Below are 20,855 nucleotides of genomic sequence, written 5' to 3'. Positions count from 1 at the left end.
TAGTAGTTTTCCTGTGTATATATTTCCTTTTCAATGAAGAGGAACTGTTCATTTGTACTGTAGATTTGGGCAATTATTTTCAAAGGCACCTACGGGAGTTATTTTCTCATTTGAAGCTAGACATTGTAAAAATCTTAGCCAAAATACATTGTGCTCCTATGGTGCGGATTTGGGAAGATGTAGTGCCGCGAGACTGCCCTGTCCTCATTCAGAAACTTCATAAGCAGTTACAGGTGCCAAGCACTGGGACCTTGATTAAATATAGTACTTGTGTGTGTGTGGTACATGTTGCTTTAAATTGGCCCTTTGTGAAACTCCAAGGCAGAATTTTGCAGCCAAAAGCAACACCTTAAGTGCTGGGTAGTGCTGGGCCTGCTTCTGAGTTTGTATTTATTTCCCCTCTTTGTGTGTGTGTGTGTGTGTGTGTGTGTGTGTGTGTGTGTGTGTGTGTTTTCCATTGCCCGTTACACTCAGAAATTGAAGCCATACTTGGAAAAATAAGAAAAAAAAAGAGTAGTTTTCCCCTTCATAGACAAGGTGATAAATATCAGCAACATATATTAGAATTATTTTTTTAACATAGCCTTTATACAATGCAATGTTAAGGTTAAAATATGCAATTCACAAATATGTGTGGCGGACACTTGTTCAGCTCATAGGGTTGTGCTGGATATTTGTAAACAGGTCCATTCTGACTCGTCAGTGGCCGGACTGTGTCTTCTGACTGATTTCGTCACTCAGGTCCACAGTGTTAAGCACATTTTTACTACCTGTGATTATCTGGGCAGTTGAAGAGTATCTCAGTGCCTCGGTATTAGGGTTGGCAGGGAGGAGCCTGGAAACGTGTACATTTTTGTGTGTCAAAGAATGTTTTAATTTCTATTCCCATGTAAGTGTCCCACTTTCATAAAAATCTTTCTTGTGCACTCCCATATGACACATATCCCTTTTTATTCCAAACACATACTAAGTTATATTACCTATGCATTTTATATGACAGCAATCATTGTCTAGTTTGTAGTAGTTGGTGGTCACTGCATCCCACCAGCAGAGATCGCAGTATTTCTATTGATTAGACTAACCCTGGTGCATTTGTTTATCACAGCAGTTCCAGATTGCTGTGGTATATTATTTTACTTTATTCAAAGTAGAAACTGAAGCAGGGAGAGGTAAAAGAACTTTCCCTAGGCCCGGATTCCTTTATAAATGTGCTTGTATGCTACTTTAGATGATGTTTAGATATAATTAACATAATGTAAGTGCTATATATTATACATTATATGGGTTAAAGAATTCTTGGGGAAAATAACCTAATGATATAAGATGATATGAGCTTTTTTTTTTGGAAAAAAAGTTATTCCTGAGTTTTGAACAGCTTTTTCAGACTGGAAGTGTTGCAGTACTATTTAAAAGTAGAGATATGAAAGCCAGATACAGCTAAGTAGTATTCATTCAGCCCATTTAGTGGACAGGAAAATAGTCAAGTCACAAAACCTCTTTAATGTACATTCATGATTTCATTTCCATTTACTTATAACCTAGATGAATCTTGGAAATTACTTCCTATCCAATTGGAAGGATTCTCAAAGATGCCATCTCAGCTTATCCTGCAGCCTGACATATCCTACCACCATTCTGCATTTGCAGCAGGTGGACTACATGCATCAATAGGAAAAGGAGCTTTCTTACAGGTCTTACAGTTATATGTGTTAGTGCCCCATCGCTCCTGTTAAATAAAAACCAGCTCTGCAATAATCTCTTAACAACAAAGGAAAGAGGAGTGGGCAGAACTCAAAGAAAAAAAAAAGATGTATGGACAGTACAGGAGTTAGATCTTTGAAACTTTCAGAGTTCTTTTGTTATTTTATCTATTTTGAGAACTCCTAATTAAAATAAATGATGCCTGAAATTCTGTCTCAGAAACTTTTTTATGGAAACCATTTGCGTTCCACATTTAAACTCATAGAAAAAATGAGAGGAAATTAACTGATCGTGTGAATAACAGGGTGGGAGTAAGGAGTTCTAAGCTAGGGGAGTAGCACAGCCAAAGGCACCAGGGCAGGCTGAATTTTGAAAACTAAAGTCATTTTGAAAGAATCAGTAAACAGTAAGTAAAAATGATACTTGATGCTAAGGTCCTTGAAGAGCATTTAAGAGATTTATGGCTTGGAGTGACATGATCCAACACGTGTTTTAAGAGGATCCATGGGGTTATGGCGTATCTATGATAAGATTTGTCAGGCCGAGAAGAGCACAAAGGAATATTGTACGTTGCAGACAGAAGGCGATAGTAACCCAGAAGAGCTGGTGATGGCTCAACTGGAAGTAAAACAACATGAGGGTGACCTAGGCAAAATCCGGGAGTTTGTGTTTTATTTTACTTTCTTCCTATGATTTTCTTTTTTAATGTTTTTTTCCACTGCTACTGCATAAGATGACTATAGTATCTATGTAAGGTTACTATATTTTACTATTTGAGTAAAGCAGACCCTGTAATATATAGACTATGTACTGTGTGGATATACGTAAATTTTATCAAATTGGAAATCTGGGCTCTTCCACTATAGAGGACAATTCCACTTGTTAAAATAGTTTTCTTTGCATTTCACTGCTTCATTCACGGATTCAGTCAGCAGATATCTGAGTGATTTTTAATAGTGGAAACCAGTGTTGTATTATGAAGTAGAAAATTTTCCATTGCTTATTTTCTGTGAAAATAACAACAACAAAAAAATAATTCTCTGAGGAAATTGTAATTTTAATTTTATGCTGGGGATTTCCTCACTCTAAATGTCTCTAGATTTTATAGATTCGTGTCCATAGGTTTCTTTTTGGTATCAAGATATTTTTCTTCAGAATTTGAATTGGAGTTCAGAAAATGTGCAGTATCAGGCTCAACCCACACTCTGTTCATTTTTGTATTTTTCAATAGAAAAAAGAGAAAGCCTCTGTCATGATACAGAACAACGCTTACGCCGTGGCAGTTGCCAATTACGCCCCGAATCTTTCCAAAGACCCAGTTCTCTCCACCATCTCCAAGAGCGCCACCACGCCAGAACCCAACAAGAAGCCGGAAAACAAGCCAGCGGAAGCCAAGAAAACCTTCAACAGTGTCAGCAAAATTGACAGAATGTCTAGAATAGTTTTCCCGGTTTTGTTTGGTACATTTAATTTAGTTTATTGGGCTACATATTTAAACAGAGAGCCTGTATTAGGAGTCAGTCCTTGACTCTAGATGTTAGTTGTGTTGGGATGTACAGCTTCATTAAATTCGGTTTGTTTTACTGTAAACAGTTTGACTAATAACTGCTAATTTATGAAACCAACATGTATAGTCTGTATATACTGGTAGAGCTTACCTGTAGACCTTTAATGGAGATACGCATTTGTTAACTCATGGAACCATGAGCGGAAAGCACCCCCATACCAAAAGAGCCATTGCCTTTCAAAGAGACTTGACCTTAAGATGAACTTAATTTCTTACTCTAATATTGTTTAAAAAAAATGCAGTTTCTGTGTCATCCTTTAAGGACACTTTTGATTTAGGTCTTAAATAGAAGTGTCTTCTTGTGTGACTGAATTATGGTGGGACATAGCATCATTCAGTGATGAGTTGTCCTAAATAGCAGTCTCTCTTCACAACATGAATTCCCATGATGAGTGCTTCAAATCCCTGCTAGTAAAATTGAATGCTTGGCCCATATATCAAGAAAAGCTAGAGTTCTTAAAGCAGCTTTTAACTATTGTGTATAGTGTCTATAGCCATGTACATATTACAGCATGACAAGTTCCAGTACTTACATGAGTCTCCCTGACCAGATGTTAATTATGCCTATGATACAGTGACTTTTGGAATGTCATGATCATTACATTTTTAGCTTCAGATTTTATTTGAAAGTATTAATTGAAATCTTATTTCACTCATTGGAAACTACCTGAAATTTAAAAATATACATATAATAAATGTGTCTTACTCCTTCCAAGTATGTGTTGTATTGAAATTGATCAGCTAAATTTTCTTGGTGCTGGAGACCGGACAGGTGTGCCTGCTGTGGAGCAACGTTCGTAATGGATTAGAAAACTGTGCCAAAAACTCCCATTGATGAGAATCCATAGGTGTCCCCAGCTTCAGATGAGCACTTCTATGATTCTCCTCTTTCCTGTTTACTGCAAGTTCTGCCTTAAGGCTTCTTTTCATCAGGACTCAGGAGCCACTCATTATAAAGGAAAGGGCAGTGCATTGGCACACTTTTCTGTCTTGAAAGTAGCTCTTTCAGATAAGAATTCATGTAAATCTGCCTTTGTAAATTGCAACTTTAAATTTCGCTGACTCAAATTTACAACAGCTTTGTATACTAGAAGTGGTTTTGGTAAGAGTTCTCAACATTTTTAAACTGCAACTTTAATGCGTCACTGACAGATTGTGGATTATCTCACACGCACAAACGTGAACACACATAGAGATTAGAAATCACAATTCTCAATTTTATATACTACAAATGATCAATTAATAAATTCATTTTCTTTTAATATCTAAAAATACTCTTTATGCCCCCAGAGTATGGTAATAAACATTAACAATTGTGTATTATGCTAGATTCAAAGTTTTTGGCAAACCTAAAACACTTTTGATTGACATGTGCATTAGCAGTTATTAGTTGACTTTTACTAATAGATGCACCTTTCTGGTGATGTTTTTGTAGAAACACAAGTAGTCAAATAGTGGCATTTTCTGCAGTTTTGTAAAGTATTTGAGTGTAGTGCATAAATAGGTTTGTTCATAAAATCAATAAAAAATATGGAACTTAGCAAAGTCTCAACAAAAGTTGCTTTTTCTTTCCCTCCTTTAGGCTCTTCGTTTGATTTCATTTTCCTTGTTTTTATGTGATTAGATTATGCGCTGGGCATGATTGCATTATTACCAGGGTCACAAATGCATCTTTTTTTTTCTCACCAGATTTTACTGTAAAGACAGCCTTGACATTGAACATTCCCTCACAAAATAGAACCTGAAATCCTTGATTAAATACAATTATGTGAAATTGTTACATGAGCTAATAAATGTATTTTTTTTCATTTCCCTGAAATAGCACCTTCTTTGTCAGCTCGGTAGTTTTAAAAGCTGCATTTTTTCCCTTCGCTGAAATGACAGATATCCGTTTTTCATAAACTTTGACATGCAGCATTGCTCGTCTGTTGATGGAAGTGCTGAATAGTATGAGGGAATATGGTTGGAAGCAGGCCAGCAATAGCAATGCTCTGTGTGACAGGCATCGTTAACACTTTAAGGATTTGCTCCTTGTAAAGCCATCTCCCACCTAATGTCCAACTACCAATTACACAATTATAAATATGTACATGTGTAAAAATGTTTGTAAATAAATGTTTCTGTAGTTCAATGGAAAAACTCATCTGTACCTTGGGCACGGGGCTGCAGCTACACTCATGGCATCGGTTTTAGGAGTGTTTATGGCATAGTGTCATCTCATGGTTAGGATTGCTACTTGAAACAGTTGAATCAATTATTATAATTTCACCGTTAAGATTTTATTTGATCATTGACAGCTTAGATTTTCCAATAAGGTAGATCAAAACTTACTATTTCTCAAATTTTAGTGTAGTTTTTACACTCTTTTTAAAAACTTGTATTTAATTTATTTTTATTTTTATTTTTTGATGCTATTCCATAGGCTCTTGATTTCCATTACTCTCTCCCTAAATTCCCTCCCCCCACACTGATTTTCCCTGTATCGTTACATAAGTATAGTTTTTCACAAACAGTCATAAGTCCATCATTCTGCTATTCTCTTAAAGCTCATCAAAATGCACTTTAAGTTCTCACTGACAAAAGAAAGGATGTTCCACAACAAAGAATTCTAAATTCTTTACAATTTTTTTCCATTCCACAAGCCTATTTAAAAACACAAAGTAAAAAAGATCTATGTTTGCCGTAAGGCCTATTCTTCAGAAAACACATTTTTGTGTACTGACATGGATTTCTTTGGCCCCAAAATTGCACTTAAAATTATGCAGGTATGCAATGGTATAAGGATTATGGTATGTACAAAATGTAGATAAATAAATGTATGTGTAGAGAAATATAAATTAACTAGCACAGAATAATTATATCAGTCAATGTTTCACCATTTTTATATGTCATGCCCTGAGGTTGGTGTTAATGTCACTCATAGAATTTAGTGTCACCTATAGAATTTATAGAAAATTTACACTGTATCTGATTCCTATAAAAACTTAAAATAAGAGACTAGATGAAATATGTAAATAAGTGTGGTTCTAAGAGTTGATTAGTGAGTTTTGATACTATTAGTGTGCAAACATCTCTTTGACCATAGAAACAGACCTAATGTGACCATTTACTGCATTTTTTAACTCTTCGGTAAATTTAAATGGCAGTTTATTGATCAAAAATATTCCCAGGGATCTCTAGTTCAAATTTATCTCAGGATTTCCTTGAATCACGTTTCTAATCTTATTTTTTGATAAAATCATAGTTTATTTCAAAGCAACATGAAAAATATTATTTCGTTTTTTTATTTTTCCTTAATAAGTAAATTAGTTAAGATATAGATCCACCTATTGTATCTATCTATTCTTTTTTTTTTAAGATGTATTTTTATTTTTGTTGGAAAGGCAGATATGCAGAGAGGAGAGACAGAGAGGAAGATCTTCCTTTGGATGATTCACTCCCTAAGTGAGCGCAACGGGCCTATGCTATGCTGATCCGAAGCCAGGAGCCTCTTCTGGGTCTCCCACGCGGGTGCAGGGTCCCAAAGCTTTGGGCCGTCCTCGACTGCTTTCCTGGGCCACAGGCAGGGAGCTGGATGGGAAGAGGGGCTGCCGGGATAGAACCGGCGCCCATATGGGATCCTGGGCGTGCAAGGTGAGGACTTAACCACTTGTGCCACCGTGCCGGGCCCGTATCTATCTATTCTTACAGGTAGATGTTTATCTCAAATGGTCTAATGTTTCATCTCTCATTCCTGGTTTTGGAAACTGAACACTACCTTGATGTTATTATGGTCGCTAGAATGGCACCAGAACTTTACTGGGGCACAGCCTGACATGACTTCAATGATGGGAGAATAGAAGAAGCTTGATAATCGACATTTGTATTTTCCCCATAGTGAAGGTCTCCAGACATATTTCTGTGAAGCATATAAGTATGTATTACTTAATTTGAAATCTGGGGCATATTAATAGTTTACTAAGCGAGGGAGAGCCATCATTAGTGTCTGGCTCTCCTGTATTCATCTGGGTACTTTTGGGGAACTTGGAGTAGTTTTTCTTATAAAAAGATTCAAAACTTTGAAATACCATTTCACTCATTATTTTCTTACAGTGTAGTTTGTTTTTCTTTTAACTAATGTCCCAAGGAACTTTTATTAATTCATAGTATTTAGGGCATAGCATTTAAACTGAGTTTAAGTATAGTTATTTTGAACATCTGCATGCTTATAAATCACAACATTGTACTAAAATTATTTCTATTATGTGAACAAGATAAATTATGGTACTTTGTATTGAGTATTTAATTCATGCATTAAGTGAAAAATCATCATTTAATAAAATTATTTATTTCATAATATTTGATATATAAATTTATATTTAAATATATTCATATTGTCTTTGTTATGAAAGAACTTTTCTTTTCATTAAATTTACAGAGGAGAACGTCGAAGGAAATATTAAGGATAAAAACTCACAGTGAGACTTGTGTTGTTGCTAATTAAACCAAACGGAGTACTCTATTTTTATCTCGTAAAACTAAACTGTAAATGCACATTCATATTCAGTGATATTTTAACAGAATCCTTATATCACAATGAGCATTTTGATGAAAACGTTAATGTAGAGGACGTTCAACTGAAAGTCATTTTTAAAGACAATAATAATTCATCCAAAGTTTGTTTTCCATAAAAATAATGTGAGAGCACGTTGCCTGTTAAAATTCCTAATTATCAACACTTTCAAACCACTGTGTCTCCCGTGGTAGGTTGAGATATATTGTTTGTAATGTTTTGTACAAGGAACATGTTCTCTCATAAATGATTTATTCTCTGTACCATGTTGTAATCAATACCTAACATCAGTTAAAACTGCCAGTATAGAAAAACAATGATTAGGTCTGTTTGCATTTATTGTAATATTCCTAAAGAAGTTTTAGTTATGCTTTAGCTTTGTCTGTGGAGTGTGTGTATGTGTGTTTGTATGTGTGTGTATATTACAAAGCACATATGAAGTAATGTTTCAAGAAACTCTATTTATGATAAATATTTATTTTGTTAATATATGCAATCACATGTCACTGTTATTAACCTAGTGAGTAACTTAGTTAACAGAGTGTTTTTTTCAGTAGATCCACAACATATTAATTAGACTTGAGACGTACATATTTTTATACAGACCCTTCTAATAATGATATATACATGCTTCCCATATATTTCTAGTTGGTTCTTTTGAACCACAAAATTAAACATGGTCTTACAATACTACTTTATAGGAGAAGACAGAAAGACCTCTGAGTCACAAGCTTTTTTCAAACAATTTTGGAAAATCTCTTTGAAAAAATGAATTTTTTTCTGGTTGGTCTCTTGCAAGCATCAAGTCGTGAAAATCCATTACCGTTGGATTCATATCTTAGTTTTTAATTGAAAAGATTCTGAATACTTTCTTAATGAGATCATTACATTAGATAATATTCTAGTCCCTTTACAAACATTGCCTGACTGAGTCATCAAAGCGATTGTAATCACTGTGTGAGACTCAAAGTTCTGGAAATCTAGAATTTCTATCTAGAACACCACTACACAGTGTAAAATCCAGTGCCAGAAAAATTAAAGGAAATGATTTTTTTTTCTTTTAATTCAAATTTCTATCCAGACTCTTTTATGAAGGTGCATCTGATAAAATGACTGCTGTCTACTTTTCTATATGACGAAACCAAGAACCCTGTACGTGGTAACCAAATATTCATCTCTGTAACACTTTTTATTCACTAATGTAGCTTACAGTTTGGTTCCAGAAATACATGAGTCTTTTTGAACATAATTAATAATCATGTATGTTTTAAAATTCCCAAGCACACAAAAGACAACACCTCTCTGTTTAATTTCTTCCATTCCCCCCCCCCCTTAATTTTTCCAGTTTTGTTGGTGGTAAATAGATCTAGTTTTCCTTTGCCATATTGTTGGTTTCATTACATTTAAAGTCACCAAACACTGGGAGAATTTTTTTGTGATTTACTCAAATATAGTTTTGTAAATCAGTATGTATAAAAGCCAAATTGATCCCAAGTTAGTGCCACTGATGAGACAGTGTGAAGGTTTCAGTCATTCATGCTTCACTTTCGAAGTCTTACTTTACAAATCATGTCTGTAGATTGTGGGACTATAATGTTGGAGGAATCTTGGTACTTCCAGCAGGATACGTTTGTAAAAACAAGTAGTCTCAGGAAGTTGCAACAAAGGAATTAGTTCTGATGCAACACTTTATACATTTGTTCCCAATGTATCTAGTTTTGATACAATCAATACAGTAATTAAACCACACTCTGCTTTAAAGTCAGCTTAATGTGTAAATAAATTTCAAGAGTTATTAGAAAATGAAAAATGAATTGTTGAGCCACCTTTTTAAAAAAAAATTACCAAAGCTCCTTTTTTTACCAGAAGGTCTTGGGTGTGTCTGTCATATGTGGTTTTAAGTTTGTTTGTATCACATTTGTAGTCATAATTTCCTAAGAAAACACAAATTGAAATTTTGAGGACTCCAGGCTTTGGAGTGTGACCCTCCATGAAATACTCATCAGAGCTGAGACTCACAGAAGATCCACAGCTTCTATTTGTTGGTAAATTAGAAAATAAAAGTAGCCTGTTCCCTGATGCTACACATTAATAAGCAAAATGCATGCTTACAGAGTGCTCCGTGATGCAATAAGACTAAACTGAATATTCATAGCATGTGAAATTTGAAATTTTCTGGGTGACAATATACTTACGTGGCAGATTTTCTGATTTGGGAAGATAGGTCAAGAGCTACTAATATTTGTGATTTGTGATCTTGTATTTTGGAAAAGCCACTCGATTCTATATATGTAAGAAAAGCTTGTCTCTATTGAGTGTATTATTATGCTTACTATTTTTAAAAATCTGATTAAGCTCATGCAAATTAATGCTAAAGATTTTTTTGTACTTATTAAAATCAATTTAATTTTACTCAATCTGAAACTTGTGTTTTTAATAGTCTATTTGTTGGCTGATAATAACTGAATTTATCATTAATGTGGCTTTCTTATGTTGGCATGTAGTATTTTGGGACAATAATGTGAAATGTTGCCTAGTTTCTTAAATTTCTTTTTAAAATGTAAAACTTTGGGGTGACAGGAAAATATAACTTACCCTGAAATTTTTGAGAGACCATAAATCACTACCATATATCTCTGATATTTCAAGAAAATGTTAGCTTTTGAATCTAAGTTCACCCAGAAAATTGGCTGTCTTCTATCATACAAAGTGCTATATGTAGAAAACCATTATATAAAATAAGTCAGGTTTTCCTTTCTATGAATTTATTCAAGTTCATCATTCTATTTACAAATCCAGAAATTTTAAAGTTTTCTCATTGCGTATATTTTATTAATTCAGTGTGACTTTTAAAATAAATTTCTGTTTTGATTGTCGGTATTCTGTATATAATTAAAATAAAATACTTTGAGAGGGCAGCATGGTGGCTCAATTGGCTAACCCTCTGCTTTGCAGTGCTAGCATCCCAGATGGACACTGGTTTGTATCCTGGCTGTTCCACTTCTTATCAAGGAACCTGTGTCCTGGGAAAGCAATGAAAAATGGCCCAAAGCCTTAGACCCTACACCTGTGTGGGAGGCCCACAGGGAGTTTCTGCTGCATAGGGGCTCAGCTCCAGCTCTGAGGCCATTGGAGATTGAACCAGCAGATATTTCTCTCCGTCTCCTTCCCTTTAAATATGCCCTTCCAATAAAAATAAATATTTTTTTGAAATGTCAGAAAAACATAAAAATAATTTTTTTAAGCACAGTTAAGTTCCTCATTGATTTTTCACAACTGCCTGAGATGAATCAGAAACTTGGGTGAGTCTTGATGAGACTTAAAAAAAAAAAGGAAAGTTTCATAGGTATGTTTAACCTCTGTGGATTTTCACCTCACAAATCTATTGTGGTTCCATTGTAATATTTGTTTTTTGATTTGTTTTTGATTAAGGATCTCTGCTTACCAGTCTATATCTTTTAATCTACTCACAATTTATTCTTAAACAAGAAATAGCCACACAATTAACTAGTAACACAATAAAGTAGATTGAAGTGATACTAAGTCTTTCAGAAAAGCACTCTTGGACCTCAGACCATCTTGGAAGTATAAATACTTGTTTTTCTCAACTGCATTCCTCTCCCGAGTATGGGCGCTCAGAGGGACAAGGACAAAAACTCCACAACACGGCCAAGGGAAGAACAGATGGCATTCACTCAACCAAAACAACAGAAAAGGAAAGAAAAAAAATCGAAAAAGATTAAAGTTGATGAAGTTTCCCGTCCTAAGGAAAAGGCACAGTGTAATGAGACCTTAAACCTCGAAGAACAGATTGGTTCCTCCATTACCTCTAGATCTGCCTCCCATGGACCTGGCTCAGGTCCTGCGCAGGCCTGTGGTCAAACACTGAGATTAGGGTCCAGCGCCGTGGCCTAGCGGCTAAGGTCCTTGCCTTGAACGCCCCAGGATCCCATATGGGCTCCAGTTCTAACCCCGGCAGCCCCACTTCCCATCCAACTCCCTGAGTGTGTCCTGAGAAAGCAGACCAGACAGCCCAAAGCCTTGGGACCCTGTACCCTCGTGGGAGACCCGGAGGAAGCTCCTGGCTCCTGGCTTCGGATTGGCTCAGCTCCAGCCATTGTGGTCGCTTGGCAAGTGAATCATCAGATGGAAGATCTTCATCTCTGTCTATCCTTTTCTCTGTATATCTGACTTTGCAATAGAAATAAATAAATCTTTTTTAAAAAAAAAGCTGAGGATAAACACTAGCAGGCTAAAAACATCTATCTAAGCGAGAACATGAGTGTGTTGACCCACATTAGAATACCTGTTTATGGGACATTCCCTACACAGTCAAAGAGGTCAAGATCAAAACATCAACACACAATCACAGATGGGCAAAGAGCAAACAGCCCTGGAAAGTGCTAAGAAACAGTGTGTCCTGCGGGGATTCATCCCCCTCCAGTGGCTCTTCCACTCCAGAAGCGTGTGCCTGTGCTCCTGGGGAATGGGAGCATACAGTGAGTGATAACAGAGGAAGGCAGTGGCGACAACCCCAGAGGCCTCTGGTGACAGGTGGTGTAGTCCACGGAAAGTCTCCCTTCAAAACACGCGGTTGGATTCAGCTGCAGTTTCAGGCACGACGCACTTGTGTTCCTGAGAAGAAAAAAGGAAGAATGAGTGCGCTCTTCTTGCTTCCTTGATGTGATTTCTCATCCCCACACCTGGAGGACAACACGCTTTGTCCTGAATGTGTTAAGCAGAATAAGATCTTGTCCAAAAACCTTCAATGGAACTGAAATATTTAAAGGACATTCACAACTTTTTATCTCCTTCTTTAACATCATCTGCTTTCTAGAGGCCGAAGGAGCCCAGGAAACCATAGCCTTAACTGATGTTGTTACAAATCCAAGTCCATCTCCCCAACAACCTCATCTTATCAAGAACTACTGTTTGTCTTCCAACAATCATATTGCTATGAACAACCTTGGAAAAGTACCCTTAGGGCCACAGAATTCCTCAACAGGGGCATCTCTGAGTCCATTGTGATGGCTATGACCGTTGCATGTTTGGAGATCACCCTGTATCTCCCACTGCCATGGGAAGACAAGACTGTGCCCTTGTGTGTCCGTGCACGCCAAGCACATCTGTGGGGACTCCTGTGTTATGTTCATCCCTGTCACTGGCAAAGATGGGTTGCAGCTGAAGCAGCAGATCTGCATACTATACATACTTCTGCTCTGGAAGAGTCACACAGATGGAACAGATTTCATAGGCATTTCTATAAAGTTACAAGTTGATGCATCTTCAAAACGTAAAGCCAAGGAAACAGCAGAGCAGTAAGTCTTGGATAAAATAGTATGCCATGAATATATACTTGCACAATGATAAGAAAACCTTTTATACTCTCAGATCCATGCTCAATATTAACTCTTGGAGCATTAAATCCTTCAGCTCTACATTAAGAAAAACATGGAATTACATCAGATACGAGAAAAACTGGGTCCAACTTAACTGAACAAATTTTACTTAAATGAGAAGGTTGTATTGCTCTGCAGCTTTTCAGACAACAAGAGCTGCTTGATTGTCTCCTGTCAGCATTTGCTTTATATTTATGTGATTTGATCTGTTGGCAGTCTGCCATTAGCTGATGTTCAACTGCTGAGACTGGTTGAGATTCAATTGCTTAGTTACAAAGATATACTGTTAAGCTAGCTTAGATTGTTTTTTGCATGTCAAACAAGTTACAGTTCACTATGTGCAGAAGCTGCTTTGAGCTAAACTCAGTAGTTAAGTATGGAGTTTGGCTTAGATGAAACTTACTGGGTTTTGATGATAACCTCCCTTTGGCTTATCCTTTCAGTCTTGAGATACTAAACCATGATTAGTGACAGCGAAGACATGGTTTGCAAATATCACAATCGATCAACTTGATCTCAGCGCAACTTTATATTTCACAACATCAAGATTTCTTAGATGACTCTTAATTTACATATGTTATTTCAATGCTTATAAAACGATTTGATGTGAAAGGATAGCTGCATTCATATATTTAAAGCTTATGGGTGAGAACAACACAATGGCAAGAAGCTGCCATACAGGACTCTTGAACGGGATTCTTGGAATCAACCCAGTCAATCTCAAACGACACATGATTAAGACATTCAAGATAGTTCAACAGTTTCTAAGTTCCATTGGTGACAGCATTTGTTGGTATATGATGATGACTAACAATCATGGTATGCGACAAACTGATCTGATCTATTGAAGTATTTAACCTTGCAGTTGGAGTGATCTGGACATCCATGATCATGAAATAGAGTTGATAACCTAAGAAGAGTTAGGGCTGCCATTCACCATCCAAGACACCTGCAAGCCAGTCTATATATACCTGTCCTTCCAACATGGAGTCCTTTTTTCGGAGTAAATTTTCTTAAAATGTGAGAATGGCTGTATCTGGAACAGTAACAGGATCAGCCAGCTTTCAGTCTAATTTTGGTGTAGCATACACCAGGAGAGAAATAGGCACAACCTTTAATTTTGTTCAGCAATCCATACAAGACTCCAATTTGAATGGAAAGGAGAGAAGAGCTGTAAACTCCCTTTACTTTTACTGAATACAAATATTCTCATCCATTTGTTGAAGGGAGGATGGTTCTGTCTCCGAAAGGCTTAATTACCTATAAAATACAAAATGTTCTCCAGTCTATGCTTTAACATCATACTCCCAACAGGATCTACAGCCACTAAAAGGGAGACACCAAACTCTGCCTAGAACTGTTTCTAGGTAAGACATTTTCTACTGCAAAATGAGCTGTCATGTCAGCTATTGATAATTTTGACCTCGGAATAAGGAAAGTTTTCTGGGAACTTGTAGGGAAAGTTGTTAAAAGACAGGAAAGAGCCAAGCCAAATGGAAGACCTAATCAAGCGCAGAGGAGAAGCAGTATAGAAACATTCTCCATCAATCAAGTGTATGCTCTTGGAACCTACAAAGGAAAGTCACTTTGCTTAAGCGAATCTAGGACTAGCTTCCTGCCAAATAGAAATTGTCTGGCAAGGAATACTCCAGAAAAATTACAATTAATGGAGCCAAATGACAAGAACAAGGCTAAAACAAGAGGATTAGAAATGAGAAGTTGAATGGGATAGGATACATGTTATAAACGAAGAAAACAAGGTTTCATTGGATAGTCAAGGATGATACTAGATTATCTATTTTTCCTTCATCATTCATGGTCTTCAAGATACATGCTAGTTTCATGCTAATCTCAAATAAAACAACGAGGGAGTAATAACAGATATGAGATGTGAACACACTTATTTTAATCAGAAAGAAGTCAGTGATTAAATAATCTTCTGGTATGAGTAAGGAGAACTGATCAAGATTTGATAATGTGGTTTTAAAATTTTGAAACCTAGTGTTTTTAATTATCAATATTAATTAATAATAATGCATATATAAGTCACATAAATATAACTGATTAGCATATTTCAAAGTGATGCAGTACTATTTGCTGAAAGCATAATTTTGTAACTTAACTTTCTACTTAGAAGAATGAAGCTCTTTAAATAGAAAATGTCAATTTTAATGGGTTATTATTATTAAGCCTTCATTATTACAATTTCTATAATATTAAACTGCAATCACTTTAGATTTGATGAGCCTACAGGTAATATTTTACTAATAACAAAACTGAAACACAATAAAATAATTTATTCTTGGTTTAAACACATCATTACCTTTCATTAAACTTTATAAGTTTAATTAGAGAAAATTAAACTCTACATCATTTTGTGTTTGCCTGACACCCTTAACTATCTCACGACCTGATGCTGAATTGAAAGAATGAAGACTTGTACCTACTCACACTGAGAAGCTGAGCCGTTTCCATTCTCCTGGGCCAGTTATAATAATATCTATCACCTTCATTGAAAATGTATGACTTTTGCAATCTCAAAGTCACTGGGCTCCTGTGCTCCTCAAATTATTCTGCATTTGTTTTCCCCACTAGTCTTAATATTATTAATTTGAAAGGTAGAATTATCTAGACACACACACACACACACACACACACACACACACACACACACACACACACACACACACACACACACACACACAAACCCCTTCCATCCATTGATCGCTTCCCAAATGGCCACAAGGTCAACATGGGGCCATGGAAAGGCAAGAGCCTAGAGCTTCCACTTGGTCTTCCTGATGGTGAGCCAAGGACCCAGGCCTTCTGCTACTTTCCCAGGCAGAGTAGCAGGGAACTAATTCAGAAGTAGAACAACTGGGACTTAAAAGGTAGACCAACATCAAAGGTTGTGGCCTGTGGCTCCATCCAGTGTGCCACAACACAAGCCCCTATAGTTCCTTAAAGGCAGAGGTTACGCGCTCCCCCCCCCCATCCCAACGCTTTTAGTTGTTATCACTTCAATTCTTTATTTTTTAAAGATTTATCGATTTTTATTAGAAAGGCAATGTTGCAGAGAGAAGGATCTTCCCTCATCTGCTGGTTCATTCCACAAGTGGCTGCAACAGCCAGGAACTGAGTTGATCCAAAACCTGGAATCAGGAGCTTCTTCTGGGACTTCCACACAGGCATAAGATTCCAAGGTGTTGGGCCATCCTGCACTGCTCTCCCAGGCTACCCGCAGGGAGCTGAATGGGAAGTAGAGCAGCCAGGGACAAGAACTGGGGTCCGTATGGCAGAATGGTGCTTGTGAGGCAAGGATTAAGCTACGAGCCATCACACTGGGCGTTCTTTGAAATTCTTTAAATATGTTGACTGTCTTTTCAATTTTGAAAAATTTTCAGTAATGATCCCTTTAATTATATTTCTTTTTTTTTTTTTAACATTTATTCATCTTCATTGCAAAGTCAGATATACAGGGAGGAGGAGAGACAGAGAGGAAGAGCTTCCATCACGGGTTCACTCCCCAAGTGGACACAACGGCCGGAGCTAAGCCTATCCAAAGCCAGGAAGCAGGAGCCTCCCCTGGGTCTCCCAGGTGAGCGCAGGGCCCCTAAGCCTTGGGCCACAAGCAGGAAGCTGGATGGGAAGAGGGTTGGCCGGGATTTAGAACCGGTCCCACATGGGATCCCAGGAGTGCAAGGCAAGGACCTTAACCACTATGTTATCAGGCCGGGCCCTAATTATATTTCTTTCTTTCTACTTCCTTCATCCTGTAATTCCAATTGCTAATATTATATCTTTCCTTGTCTCTTTGAATGCTTTTTTCTTTCTGTTTGCTACACTTTTTCTTAGTTCCAATTATATATAGCTTTTCACATAATTTCTCTCATATGTTCTCATGGCTTTCTAAATAATATCCCCCAAATGAAATTTTTAATATTTTAAATTTCATATCAATGGTTTATCCACCAAATTATTCAACTGTTCTATAATTCTCCTATAATCAAGGGGAATAATTTAAATATAGAATGTTTATATATTTAGTAAGATTATAAACAAATTGCATTAGCTGTGGAAAATCTCCATCTCAGAATTCTGTGATCCGAGATTTTGACAAATTTATCAACACAATATTATACAAGAGTACTAACTTTCACATCTCTAACTGCTCCCTTCTAATACTATATGCTTTTCAATTTTCTTTAGAGAACATAGCTTTAATTTGCAGTTTACTCAAATACTTACTGGATCCACTATATATAACTCAACAAGTTAAGAAAAAAAATCTTACAGTCCAATTGGAAAATACACAAAGACTATACATAATAATCAAATAAAAATATGTTCAACTTCATTAGTACAAAATAAATTTTAAACCAGTTTCAAAATCATTATAGTAGCGTATAATTTCTAACCTTTTTAACAAATATTTAAAACAAAGTTTAGTAACACTCTGCATTTACAGCAAGAAAAAAAAAGAAAAAAGAAGCACACATTTTCCCATGTATATGGGAACTAAAATTAAAAATCAGATTAAAAAAAAAAAACAGAAAAAAGCAACTATCTTCGGGCTTGGTGTGATACCCTAACGGCTAAGGTCCTTGCCTTGCATGCTCCAGGATCCCATATCAGCGCCGGCTATAATCCTGGCAGCCTCATTTCCCATCCAGCTCCCTACTTGTGGCCAGGGAAAGCAGTGGAAAATGGCCCAAAGCCTTGGGACCCTGTACCGCATGGGAGACTTGGAAGAGGCTCCAGGTTCCTGGCTTCAGATTGGCTCAGCTCTAGCTGTTGTGGCTGCTTGGAGTGAATCAATGGATGGAACATCTTCCTCTCTCCTCCTCTCTGTATATCTGTCTTTACAAAAAAAAATCTTAAAAATCAATTATTTTCAAGTACCTTGCAATACTGTGACTGATAATTCCACATAGTTCAAAACTAATATCAAAATCAAAGTTTGGCTACTTCAAATGATTCTCATATCAGGCATTGAATATTTAGATCATTTTATGTTTCAAAAGTGGGTATATACAGAGGTGTTATAGATAATAGTATTTATTATATCCTACATAAGAGAAATTGTGCAGATAAAATCTTTCCTTCCATCACTGAGACTTTTCACTTGTCAAAAGAGTCATCATCATGGCATATCTTCCTGGAAGAACTCAGCAGAAGTGATGTGTAGCAACACACACACACACATATATGTATATGTATATACATATATATACATAATTTTTTAAACACAGAGTTACAGAGTTACAGAAAGGGGCTCTGGAAGGGTGTCTGTATGGGACACTGGCATCACAGTAGGTGGGTCACCCTGCATGCCACTCTGTAGCCTCAGATTTTTTTTTAACAGTTTTCCTGAATTCCATTTAAATACATCTGGTCAGCAAAGAAATGTGTTGTTTTTGTTGTAGATTGTGTTGTCATATATGTTGATATAAAACAATGGTTTAGTAGAAAAGATAACACTAAAGTGTGATCATTTACAATCTAATAAGATAAAAATAATGTCCCATTCTAGGAAAAGATAGGACAAGTTTTCTGCCCACACTGAATGATCTAATTCCCCAAAGTTGACCATGACAGCAGCACTGCCAGGGCTGGCATTGTGGCTTAATGAGCAGTTACCACCTGTGACAATGACACCCCATGTAGAATAACAGGGAAAGACAGCCTTCTGACGGAGCCCCAGCACCCACATTCCCAGCTCCTGGCTTCGGCTGGCCCAGCCTCTGCTGTTGCAACTGTTTGGGGAGTGAAATAGCAGATAGAGAGGGCTTTCTCTCTCTCCCTCCTCTTTCTCTCTGTAAATCTGCCTTTCAAATAAATTAAATAAATCTTTAAAAAAATGTTACATCACAGCCACACCCAGCCATCATAACCAAGTAAAATGATTCAAATCGTTTGTCTATATTTTATTTTTCAATTTCTGTGTATGTAGATTGGTAAGACTACTGCTGATATAACTGTTAAACCCTGGAGCTTTTGCATTAGGCTTTACTTGAATAACAAGCATGGAGTAGGTGTTGTGTCGTGACAGTTTCAACAATTGTTTGGGATGACTCTGTCCCATTTTGGAGTGCCTGTGCATGTCCCAGCTCTTCTGTTTGTAAACCAATTTCCTGTAAATAGGAAAGAGTGGATTATAATAAAACTGCTAAGGTTCTTGCCACCCAGGTAGAAGACAGATAAAATTCCAGGCACCTGGCTCCAACCTGGCCCAGCTGTGACTTGCTGTAAGCCTACAGAATGGAGTGACACAGTTGATGGAACAGCTCTCTCTTCCTCTCTTGCCCCTAAGCCTTCCAAATGATAATAAATCTACATAGAAGTGAATAAAAAGCAGAACCAAGAGATGTCTTTAACTACCTGGTTTTTCACTTCTCAAATCTTGTATAAATATATTATTAGTTTCACTGAATTTAAATCCAGATCACTAAGTGGATGAAAATCTGAAAATTAAAATGTGAGCTTTTTGGACTTAAAAACAGAAAAAATGTATCCACAATATGTTGGGGAAAAAAGAGAATATGTTGAAATGGATGTCAAGAACCACTTAATGAGTGTTTTCACAACTCATTGATTTAAAACATTAAAAGAGATGAAAGGTGTCCAAAATTAAGTATGTGTATTTTGTAAAAAGCCATAATTCTATGAAACAGATTTTTTGAAATTTTCTTTGCTAATAAACAGAAAAAATATATTTTGTATGTATCTGTACTAACTCAGTGATACCACCCTGCTAGTCCAGATACATGAGTCTGATGCAATGTTTTGAGGTCATGAATGTAAACAGGGATGAACATGTTTGGATAATAATTGCATCATTTTTTATGAACAGCAGGAACTACTTTTACCTGCCATGTTTCAGAAAGACTAGGAAAGAAAAATGATTGTGGGAAATGGATTGTTTTTAGTAAGAAAATATAATGTATGATACTGTCTGTAACCAATACCACTTTGGATCAGTTTTGATCTTTAACAATTACAGATATCTAGAATAAACCATACATTGAAAAAGACAAGTTTGTAAAAAAAAAAATCTGAGCATTACGTTCAATCACTACAATGTAAAACGTTTGGAAATGGAGAACTACTTATTCAAATGAACGATAAAATGCCTTGAAAATGTACATTCTGCAAATGTGGTAGAAAAATACTTGAGAATTACAGCTTTCAAGCTACATCAGCTACAAGCTGCTGTACCAGATACATTTCCAGCATTGGAACATGATGATTGTGTGAGCAGTGAAGAGATGAATGGAGGGCATCGTGCAATCAGTCCCTTAGATCATGCACATGAGAATGACAAGGGGATTATCCAATACAGAAGAAGTTAGCAGATTGTGAAGCAAAAAAATGACGTAAACACAAAGGAAATCTCTCAGGGTATAAAATAGAGCCAGGGGAGACAGGTAATTTTTTTTAACTTAAAATTTGATTTCTTTTAAAATTATAAGACTGAATGTGAAGCAGTTCTAAAATTATAATTTGGGGAAAATCTCTATCAACCACTTTGTAAACACTTCTAAAAGCGACAGTAGGAAAGGTTTTTAAACAGATAATTTTCAGGCCTATTGAAAAGATAATGGAGTGTGTAGTTCTCTTTTGGCACAGATAGCAG

The 20,855-nt window shown here is 36.4% G+C and overlaps 1 protein-coding gene across 3 annotated transcripts in view; it reads left to right on the top strand.

Moving 5' to 3' along the window:
• GABRA2 (gamma-aminobutyric acid type A receptor subunit alpha2) overlaps positions 1-4,804 on the top strand; it is a 102,802-nt gene extending 97,998 nt beyond the window's left edge. For all 3 annotated transcript variants that reach the window (XM_040966203.1, XM_040966204.1, XM_040966202.1), the window contains one exon: positions 2,933-4,804. In XM_040966203.1, coding sequence (XP_040822137.1) covers positions 2,933-3,229 — 297 coding nt within the window. In that variant the 3' untranslated portion in view covers positions 3,230-4,804. The remainder of the gene's footprint in view (positions 1-2,932) is intronic.
• The last annotated feature ends 16,051 nt before the right edge of the window (positions 4,805-20,855 follow it).

This window comes from Ochotona curzoniae, unplaced genomic scaffold, assembly GCF_017591425.1.
Source record: "Ochotona curzoniae isolate NIBS_2020 unplaced genomic scaffold, NIBS_Ocur_1.0 scaffold_4505, whole genome shotgun sequence".
NCBI classification, from domain to species: domain Eukaryota; kingdom Metazoa; phylum Chordata; class Mammalia; order Lagomorpha; family Ochotonidae; genus Ochotona; species Ochotona curzoniae.
This window is presented reverse-complemented; position numbering and strand designations above follow the sequence as displayed.